Here is an 11,203-nt window from a genome sequence, read left to right on the forward strand (position 1 = left end):
CTAGGCGTTATAATGAGATTCGATCTTTGTTCGCGAATGCCGCCCCTGTTAGTGAAATTATGATGAAAAAGAACTCTTTGGATGATCTTTTTTCAAGATATTCAACCGTAGTGGAGCGACTTCTGCAGACTGTGGTGGATTTGGATGACAAGGAAAGGGTTGCATTTAATTACCAATGCGAACTGGATGTGAGGTGCCTCTTTCAGGAAGAATTTTCTGGTCGGATAAGGTCAATGCAGGGACTCCCTTTACCAAGGTCCGAATTGTCATCAGCTCGAACTCCACATGAGAAACCACGCGAATCTCCTCGTGGCATTGATTCAAACCCCCCGATAATAAGGACTTCTCCGAGTAGTTCTGGGAGTTTTTCGGGACATAGTAAAGGATCACAAGCGAAACTGGCGTTTGCTCAGCTGAAGATTGAAAAACTCAGGGACCAGCAAAGGTTGAAGGAAAAGCGACATGAGTTAGATAAAGAAAGGCTCAGAGTAGATTTGGAGATGGAGTTGTTAAGTGCTCGCGCAGATGCTGAACAAGCTAAGATCGAGTTATCAATGGCCAGCGTGGGGGGCGAAGGCTTGACCAACAGATCCATCAGCTCACTTAATGTACCCATACAGACACTCCACGAGACAGTTGGGAGGTATTTTGAATCATACGATGAAGTTCCAAGACTAACTCCTACCCCGCTCCAGCAGCCTGAAAGAATACCACATGTTCAAGGACTTCCTCACCATTCTGCGGATTCCATCGATGTTCCAGAAGTACAAAGGTTCCTGCAGTCGCAACAAGAAGCCATGAAGCAACAAGATGAAACCGTTCGGTTGGTGGCTACTGGTTTGGAGAGGCTGGACATGCCCAAGAGAGAGTTAATGTCCTTTGACGGTGACCCGAAGGGGTACCCCCGATTCATTAAGGGCTTCGAGGTAAACGTGGAACGCAGAGTAAAAGACTACGATGAAAGGCTGACCTTCTTGATACAGTATTGCAGAGGAGCGGCAAAAGAGGCAATAGAAAACTGCATTATGTTACCTCCGGAACAAGGCTATCGTGAGGCCAAAGATATCCTGCGGAAGAACTTTGGACAAAAGCACATAGTCGTACGAGCCTACATTGACAAAGTTATTAAAGGTCCTCAAATCCGAGCTTCCGAACCTGATAAGTTGTCTCAGTTGGCCCGTGACATGAGGAATTGTATCTTGAATTCTGAACACATGCACTACCAGGCCGACATTAACTCCATGGACACGCTTAAGATGGTAGTTATGCGTCTCCCTTCCCATCTTTAGGCGAAGTGGGCCGAAGTATCGAGCAGGTTGATTGAAAGCGGAGTTGAGCCAGAGTTCTCTCACCTAACTAAGTTTGTAGAACGACGTGCAGTTGTTGGCAAGTTGGTAGGGACTAAGCCTGATGGAGAAAAGGATCCAAAACCTGTCAGGAGGAAAATGGCCCATGATCAAGCAGTGAAGGCTAAGACTCTCGCCACACAAGCTTCCTATGGTTATCAGAGACAAGAAATTGCGTCGGAACCCAGACAAACTCAAAGTGCAGGGACGCAAATGTCAAACAGTCCTGAATTCTTCTGTCCATCTGTCGGCTCTCACGCCTTGGAGAAATGCTTCAGGTTCAGGGATAGGTCCTATAAAGAACGTAAGGAGTTTGTGCTGAACAAGAGACTCTGTATGAACTGTTTGAGGGAGAACCATGTTGCTACACGATGCAGATTAGCAAGAGCATGTATGCTCAGTGGCTGTGCTAGACGACACAACTCGCTTCTTCATCCACCTCCGGCCTTAGGGGAGGTATCTAGAGTTTCTAACTGTGAATCCCAGCGAGTTCCTGTCAACCAAGGTCCAAGTCGTGCTTCTGGGGCCGGAGAAGGTCAGTGTGCTGCGATAGGTTCCAGCAGACCACGTGTCGGTTTTAGAGTTGTTCCAGTTAGAGTCCGTGGTTGTGATGGCGGACCCGAAGTAGAGACGTGTGCGTTTTTAGATAATGGTTCAGACACTACCCTTTGCTTAAAAGGCCTAGTCCAGCGGCTCGGTTTGAACGGAACGCCTAAGCATTTTACTTTGTCTTCGGTTAACTCTGAGAGCTCCCCTAGGGTGGGTTATGAAGTTGCGCTGGATGTGATGGCTCTTAATGGTGACGACAGTGTGCGTTTAGACAAGGTCTGGACCGTGGACCGCCTCCCAGTTCTTAACAGAAATGTTCCTTGTGAGGAGGATGTGAAGCGATGGCCTCACTTGCGCGGCATAGAGTTTCCCAAGCTCGATGGAAAGGCCGTTGAGATTTTGATTGGAAATGATGTCCCCGAGGCTCATTGGGTTTTCGAGCAGAGGCGTGGAAGACGTAAGCAGCCCTATGCTGTTAGAAAACCCCTTGGTTGGACACTCATTGGTCCCCTGGGCCAAACGTCGACTTTGTTTGTGGAGGACAAGAAATGCTATCGAATCAGTTTAAGAGACTGTACAACGCTGAATTCTCGGAATCCCTGTCGTGCTCGAAACCAGCATTTTCTGTTGAAGACCATCGGGCGCTTGCCATCCTAGAAAGCTCTGCACGAATGGTAGATGGCCATTACCAGTTGGCTCTACCCTGGCGTTTCCAAACCCCTTGTTTGCCAAATAATCGTTCTGTTGCCGCACGTAGACTACAAGCCCTCAAGAAACGTTTCTTAGCTGACCCAGTTCTGTTTGAGAAGTATAAAGACACCATTGATCAATACATAGCTAACGGCCACGCGAGGAAAGTCTTAACTCCGGATGATCCTTCTCCTGGCAAACTCTGGTACTTACCACACCACCCCGTGTTTCATCCCGGCAAACCCAACAAAGTGAGAGTAGTCTTCGACTGCGCTGCACGTTTCAGAGAGACCTCCTTGACCGATCAGTTACTTCAAGGACCAGACTCGACGAGTAATCTAACTGGAGTTCTTCTGCGATTCCGGCAAGAGCCTGTTGCGCTAGTGGCAGATGTGGAACAAATGTTTCACCAGGTCAGAGTTAAGCCCGAAGACTGTGACGCCTTGCGCTTTCTTTGGTGGGAGGACAGCGACTTTACAAAGAGAGTTGTCGATCACCAGATGTTGGTGCATCTATTTGGAGCATCATCATCTCCTTGCTGTGCTAGCTTCGCTCTTAAGAAGACAGCCAATGACAACAAGTCCAGCTTCGATGTCCTCACTATTGATACCGTGAACCGTAACTTCTATGTAGACGACTGTCTTAAATCAGTTTCCACGGTCCCAGAAGCTCACAGACTCGTTTCCCGGCTGTCGAATCTTCTCGCTCAGGGGGGATTCCACCTTACAAAGTGGATCAGCAATTGCCGTGAAGTTTTGAAGTCCATACCGGCACATGAGAGAGCCCCTTCGATAAGGGACTTAGACCCTGACGATTTGCCTCTAGATCGTGCATTAGGAACCCAATGGGATGTCGAGAGAGATACCCTTAGCTTTAAGGTTGCCAAGAGAGACGTTGCTAGCACAAGAAGAGGAATGCTATCACTGATTTCTGGATTGTACGACCCCCTGGGATTCGCGGCTCCGTTTATCCTGCCAGCAAAGACGCTGTTGCAAGAGTTATGCAGACAAGACTTTGGCTGGGATGAACAGATTCCAGATGAAAAACGTTTGAGATGGCGAAATTGGGTTGGGAATCTCTCAAACTTGGAGCAAATCACCTGGCCGCGTTGTTTCAAGGCAAAAGGATTTGGAGATTTAACCGACATCCAATTGCATCACTTTTCAGATGCTTCCGAAGTAGGCTACGGTGCGGCTTCCTATCTTCGTCTTAAAGATAATGCTGGCCACATTCAATGCTCCTTGGTGTTCGCGAAATCCCGAGTAGCTCCACTGAAGACCATTACAATTCCTAGAATGGAGTTAGCCGCAGCTTCTGTCTCCGCAAAGTTGCACAAGTTCCTCGAAGAACAACTTAAATTAACAATCCACAGGTCTATATTTTGGACAGACTCAACCATAGTCCTCCAGTACTTAAGGAATGAAGCCAAACGATTCCAGATATTCGTAGCCAACAGACTTGCAATAATTCATGATGTTTCGTCATCACGTCAGTGGCGCCATGTTGACTCACAGTTTAATCCAGCAGACCTAGCCTCGCGGGGATTGTTGAGCATCGACTCTGAGAAATTGCGGTTTTGGCTTGAGGGCCCGGATTTTCTGAAAGAAGAAGAGCACAAGTGTCCTAGCCTACAAGTAGAAATACCTAGCTTACGTGATGATGATCTTGAGCTTAGGCGAAGAAAGTCTGAAGTCCATACTGTGGTGCAAGAAGACGTTCTGCAGTCGTTACTGTCACTTTATTCCTCTCTCTATAACCGCCAGACGTCAGTGGCTTGGTTGTTGCGCTTTAAAGATCATTTACGTGTGCGAATTATCAAGCTTCCCACCGAGAAATACACCAAAGGAGGTTTGACAGTCAAAGAAATTACCAGAGCAACAAAAGAAGTAGTGAAAGTTATCCAACGAGAGGCATTCCCTAAAAAGCTGGTCATCTTGCAAAGAATAACACAAGAACCGACAAGGCGTTCTTCCGAACGAAAGCGCCTCCGAGAAAGGCTGAATTGCATAGGATATGCCAGTCCACTACGCAAGTTAAGCCCGTTCCTTCATGATGGTGTAATTTGTGTTGGAGGACGACTCAATAATGCTTCTATCCCGTTTAGCGCTAAGCACCCCATGATTTTACCGAGCAAGCACCCGGTCACTGACTTGATCATTAAAGACTACCACGAAAAGGAGGGCCATGTGGGCGCTTGTCACGTATTGGCAAGTCTCAGACAGAGGTTCTGGATCCTCCGAAGAAATGCAGCTGTTCGACGCGTGCTCGGGAAGTGTCTCAAATGTCGATTCTGGAATTCCAGCCCATGTGACCAGATCATGGCTCAGCTACCTTCCCCAAGAGTTAGTCCTTTCTCCCCACCGTTGTCATCTGTTGGAGTAGACGTCTTCGGGCCGATACTTGTAAAGGAGAAACGAACCAAGCTAAAAGATACGGATGCGTTTTTACTTGCCTAACTATTCGTGCCGTTCACATCGAGGTAGCACATGACCTCACGAGTGATTCATTTATTCAAGCGTTTACCAGATTCGTAAGCAGACGTGGGGCGCCGATCGAAGTGTTCAGTGACAATGGAACAAATTTCAGAGGTGCTGAGACCGAAATCAAGATTGCTTTGAGGAAGTGGAATTCTGATCGAATCAGTACTTCTCTAAGACGTCGAGGTGTGCAATGGTACTTCAATCCTACTTTGGCTAGCCACGCTGGGGGTGTCTGGGAGAGGATGATTCGCTCAATCCGAAAAATTCTTCGCCTGCTCTTGGGTAACAAGCTAGTTGACGATCAAACACTGCTTACCTTCATTGCTGAAGTGGAAAAGATTCTGAACGACCGTCCTCTTATTCCCCCGTCAAGCGACCCACGTGATCCTGAGCCTTTGTCTCCTAACAAACTTCTCCTTCTGCGCCCAAATGTTTGCTGTCATCCCGACGAAATGCACGATGTCAACGAACAGTATGGGGGCAAACGTTGGAGACAAGCTCAATATTTATCAGACATTTTTTGGAAACGCTGGATCCGAGAATATTTACGTACGCTTCAAGTGAGGCAGAAATGGCTTAAAAAACGGCCAAACCTTGCTGTGGGCGACTACGTACTTCTAGTGGATGAGAATTGTCCACGTGGACGTTGGCCTAAGGGTGTCATCCAGGAAGTATTTCCTGATCGTCACGGAGTTGTTCGACACGTCACTGTCAAGACTGCAACTACGAGTTTACGACGAGACATTCGCAAATTGTGCCTTTTGGAACGGTCGCTGATGAGCAAAGAGTGAATGTACTGTGAAACTTTATTTTTCGGCATTGGAAAGGCTTATTATTTCATCATGTGCGCCTTTCGGGGCCGGCATGTTACTGTATATTTTGTAGGCGCCTCGTTAGCAGTTCTCTCATGGCAATTTGTCCGCCTTTGTATTAGTTGTTTTCCCTATTCAAAGGCGTTAGCCTCAGAGGGGCGTATTTAACCCTCATTATGCATATTTCGATATATAAATATAGCACATGCGGTTTTCTTTTTTTTTGGCTTCCCTACGTCTTGTGGTAAAGAGTTTAGTTATTTAAGTTTCTAGTTTTCCTGGGCCGTCTAGCTGTGTTGGGCTGTTTAGCTTACTCCACGTCTCGGAGAAATCACCGATAAGGTTTGTAATTATCGGTTTCAAGTTTGAACGTATTTTATTTTATCAATCATGTAATTAACTCGTTCGTTAACCCTTTTATTTTAACTTTCCTGTTTTAGAACCAGCGCTTCGGAAGGATTGTCGCTAGGCTGCGTATCATCGGTGTTTTTAGGAGAAACAAAATAAAGTGTGAGTCGTTTTCGCTGTTCCGGTTTTCTTGCCTGTATACTAAGTTTATTATTGCTGATGTTAAACGTAGGATCCAAGTTGACTTTCATCGCTTTTATCAGGCTAAGTTTAATTGTATCTGGGTTCATCCAGCTGTATGTGTAGTCCGTGCTGATAAGCTTGTATTTTTCTCTTAGCTGTAGCCTCTTCTCTTGAGTAATTTTGTAAATAGTGTTGTTATTTGGTTCTTGAGTAAAGTTTTATGATATCACTGTCTGCAATTAGTTTATATATATAATTGAATAAAATGTTTGAAAGAAAATTTCCCCTGAGAGGGATTTGAACCCACGTCCCCCCGTACTAGTCGGGTGTGATAACCACTACACCACCAGGACAACCATGCTAGCAACACTGCCATAGAAGAGGTGATTTACGTGGTCAGGGCGTGAGCCTCCCGGAAAATTTTCTTTCAAGGTGACAAGGTAAGGGAGCCTATATATTTTTGACTAAATATATATATATATATATATATATATATATATATATATATATATATATATATATATGTATATATATATATAATAATGATCAATGGTAGCAAAATTTCAGTTCATCGTTTTATTGCTACAACGCTGTTTCGTATGGTCGAAGGACGACCACACTCATCAGGCAATATCGTTATTGCTTATCACTGCTCCTCTCAGAGTTGAGCGCTCTCTAAATTTATTATATTCAAGTTTAAGAAGTTTATATATATATATATATATATATATATATATATATGTATATATTTTTGAAGATATATATATATATATAGATTACTTCATGGTTAATGTGTGCGTACGATGTTTATTCACGAGTTGTGAAGGCTATCAAACCAGCGATCATGAACAAAAACCCCCGACAAATAGCAAAATATTTTTGAAATAGAAGAAATCTTTACCCTCCATACCTCGCATGAGCACTTTTAAAACTTTTTAAGATCTTCTGATGCATTTTTGTGGAGAAAACTAAGCAATAAAAGATCCAAAACTTTGAAAACTATACACTAGTCGGCCGCCATGAAGTTTTACTGCCGCTGTCGGTGCACAGGCCACCTGCGCCAAAGTTCAACATCATATTAGCCAATCAAAAGGCTGATACGACAGTTTTTCACTAATGAAAATAACGATACAGCCAATCAGAGCGTCGATACGTCGTTGTTCACTTGTGCAAAAATTGTATGACCAATCAGTTGGCCTCTTTAGCACAAAGAGACTACTTTTATCTCGATCCTCTTTGGAGTATAAATCTCGGTACGTATATAATAAATATATATTGACAGTTTACTTGAAGCAATAAACTTACAGTGCTAGTAGACTTGTCAGTCCTGTGAACATCTTTTCTGGGAGTTGAATTATTTCATTGCCATGAAGACGTCTAGAAATGAAAACATATAAAGCAATGATTTAGAAAATATCTGCAAAGCTAAGTTAAATTGGTAATAATTTAACCTAGGTATATTTTTTACACAATTCTAATTGAGCGAGAACAAAAATCTATTCTCTCCAGCTTCACCTGCTTATAATGAGGTATGGACGATCTGACTCCGCCGAGAGGAAAAGCGAGCAAAACCCTCCAAAGAAGGAAAAGAACCCGAGACTAAAAAAACAATCACAAAACTAAAAGGAGCCATAGGGAGAAAGGCCAGCGCTACGGGGAAACCAAGGCCGGGGCCGGACGCTTTATCGATGGTTGGCCATGTGGGGGGAAGCCCAAGACGAAATTCTTTAAGTGGTTGTACTCAGATTAAACTCTTGTAAAATCTGCAGCTGAAAAGGAGGCATGAATAAGAGCTTCAGCTGGGGCTTCCGCTCGCAAAACATGAGCCAGCCTTAAAAAATAAGAGGCTGAGGCAGAGTTCTTCCAACCGACGTGGCAGCCGCAAGAAAGGAGCTTGAGGCAACACTTGAGACGGGACTCAGCCGTAGGGGATAAGAGTGGCTTACCCAAAACATTGCCTTGCTGAGAGGTAGGGCGGAATAAAGATCCACCACGCAAATCTATAATCTATACCGATGTTACGCGAAACAATGCGATAATTCTCGATAGCCCTAACATGGCATATAGTAGGATTGGGGGCCGGCGAAGGCCAAGCAGGTTAGAGCCCCCATCCCTTAAAGTCTCGCCCCAAACGTGGTTAAATAGAAAACAATTATCCTTCGGGAAGCCAGCAATCTCCATGGTTTTAACTTGGCACCCCTGTAACCACCCCTTTCATCACTGAAAAAGAGGGTCCTAAAGAAAACTTCGTCTCTTGCAGCAATAAACAGGTCTGAAGGAGAGAGAGAAGAGGACAGAAGGCGCTCTTCGAGGAAATGGGAGAGCAAAGCAAATATCTCGACAAAAAGAGGAGTGGCCTGCTTCGAGGTAATCCGGGCCTGCAGTTGCTCATCATTGACAGACTTTAAATAGCGCTTGACCATATCGTCGGTGGCCGGGTTACCAATGAGCAAAGCACGGTTCCAATCATCCTGGTAACCCGTCTCATTAAAAATGACGCGGATCTTCCCTGTGTACGAATCGACGGTGTTATAGGAAAGGCGTAGGGGGACACTTACGGCTGACCGGTCCTTTTTTCCCAACAAACGGACAACCATGGATATGAACTAATGTCTTACCACAACAGTCCTTTAAGACTAAGAAACGGCAAACATCCCAAGGCCGGGTGTCCCGTTGAAAAGTGACTTCAGACCAGGGAGGGCATCGAAACGGTCGAACTCCTTCTATAACGACTGTTTTTGTTTGGAGTACGCAGAAGCCGAGAAGACGTTTTGTAAAAAAAAAAGCAAAGACGCCTATCGATGGCACTGAGGTCAAACGTAATCGGAGGAGGAACGGGATCCGAAGAAAAATTACGGACATAGCTGCAGCTCAGACAAAAGCGAAACGTGTGGTCATTGGTATACCGACAAACAGGGCAGGAAACAGCCTGAGAGAAAAGCCGGGAAACTTAAGGGCGACTCTGCGAAAAAAATTAAAAGAAATAAAATCTGACTAAAAGACGGACTGTCTGCCACCTATATTGACAAGACTGCTAAGAGCAAAAAGTGCATGCAAAGACAAAACTAAAGGGCCGAAAAGCGCGAAGTCCATAGATCCCAAGGGGTAGGCCATGCGGGAAAAGAACCTTCCCGAGGCGGAGCCAAGACAACACCTCGGGAACCCCAAGGGGCAAGAAGGGAAGAGTCGACTGCCTGGGACTTGATGCAAGGCCACCAAAATTCCCAAGGGGAAATGTCAGGAACGCGTAACAGAAGAATCCTGAAGGAAACGATGTACTTACGGAATCAGAGTGATGAGGGGAAAAACATGAGGGTTAGAGAAAATGTGGGGGAAAAAGGCAGGAAACTGCAAAAACATTAACCACAGAAGAACCAGGTGTTGGGTGCGGAGAAAAGAAGGGAAGAGAAGAACCAACTAGCGCGAACTGAACTTTGTAAGAGAGAGCCGTAATATATAGATTTAGGCAAGCCGAAAAGCGGAGCTCCCTGGTTATTTATTTTTACTGACTGTAGGGTTAGTGAAAATAAAAGGTTTTAAGTTGTCCGCGTTTTAATGTTTCCGGTTGCTGCTTAATTAAATCATTTTCTTTGCTTTCTTTTATAGAAAAATTCATTGCCTGACTAGTGAAGTCCACGGTAAATTTTACGCCAAAAAACGATATTGCATGAATCACGAAGTGATGAATGCGATATCGGTTTTTCGAATGAACTTTACTTTGGAATTCACCAGTTTGGCAATGCATTTTTCTTGAACCGCATGAGTTAAAAAAAAAAAAAACAAGCACACCCTGAGGAAGCGAATGGAAAAGAAGAAAAGCCAAGCCATTTCAGAGTAAAATGTCAATAGCCAGTGAATAGCAATCACGCTAAAATTAGGAGCCATAAAAAAATAAAATAATAATAATAATAATAATAACTTTGTCAATTCAACATCAAAGAACAATTTTACTGATGCACTTTATCTCTGACAACGAGATCATTCACATTTTGATTTATTTCATTGAAACACGCCAGCTTGGCTTGGAAAAAGAATCGGCAAGATACGGCAAAGGGCGAAGAAAGAAAGGGCGAACTTCAAACGAGATCCGCCTCAACACGTAAATAACGTTTAGGTGCTGTGAACAAACTTCTGAAAACACAAACTAGCGAGATATCCCTCTAATTTTACGAGAACTCATTGCGATTACGTGTTTATAACATAAGGGCAAAATTTTCTTGTCACTGTCGAGGCACAACGAAAAAATTGGGCGAACGATTCAAAAAAAGCTGTTGTTCGCTCGTATTTTAGAGCAAAACAAACAAAGAAATCAACTTTTTCTTTATGTCCAAAAGAGTACAGATAATTGTTATTTAATTCCATGCACTTGAGAATAAAAAATTCGACTTTCATTCCTGGACAAAGGAAGAACCGATTAAACCACCTTTTAAAAATACGCATGCACTTTAAATAACGCATCTGCAAAAATAACAAACGGTTTAGTGCCCAAGGAAAGAATTTGTGTGCTAAGTATGCGCTATTACTGGTATTCTGTTTTGTCTTCGTCGTTCTCTTTCGCTCTCCTTTCGTTTCTGCTCTAGACATACGTTCTCCAGGCATCATGTAACCGTATCAGAGCTTCTAAAGATACTCCAAAAATTGCAATACAGAGAAAAAAGCAGCTCTAAGCAAATTAAAAATAAACACTCAGTCTTAAGTTTATATACCAGTGTGGACCACAGATATCATGTTATGTCAAACTGGATTGAAACCAGCGAAAAATGCAGAAAGAAAACATCTTCCAAACCGTTTTCCA

At 44.0% G+C, this 11,203-nt stretch overlaps 2 protein-coding genes across 2 annotated transcripts; both read left to right on the top strand.

Annotated features, from left to right (window-relative positions):
* Positions 1 to 1,445: 1,445 nt before the first annotated feature.
* LOC137989724 (uncharacterized) lies at positions 1,446 to 2,552 on the top strand. The gene has a single exon (XM_068835394.1). It carries the CDS (start codon positions 1,446 to 1,448, stop codon positions 2,550 to 2,552), a length of 1,107 nt encoding a protein of 368 aa, XP_068691495.1.
* Positions 2,553 to 2,566: 14 nt separating this feature from the next.
* On the top strand, positions 2,567 to 5,856 carry LOC137989725 (uncharacterized). Its single transcript, XM_068835395.1, has 2 exons — positions 2,567 to 4,927; positions 5,065 to 5,856. Exons 1-2 carry the CDS (start codon positions 2,567 to 2,569, stop codon positions 5,854 to 5,856), a joined length of 3,153 nt encoding a protein of 1,050 aa, XP_068691496.1.
* Positions 5,857 to 11,203: the final 5,347 nt, after the last annotated feature.

This window comes from Montipora foliosa, unplaced genomic scaffold (genome assembly GCF_036669935.1).
Source record: "Montipora foliosa isolate CH-2021 unplaced genomic scaffold, ASM3666993v2 scaffold_470, whole genome shotgun sequence".
NCBI lineage: Eukaryota > Metazoa > Cnidaria > Anthozoa > Scleractinia > Acroporidae > Montipora > Montipora foliosa.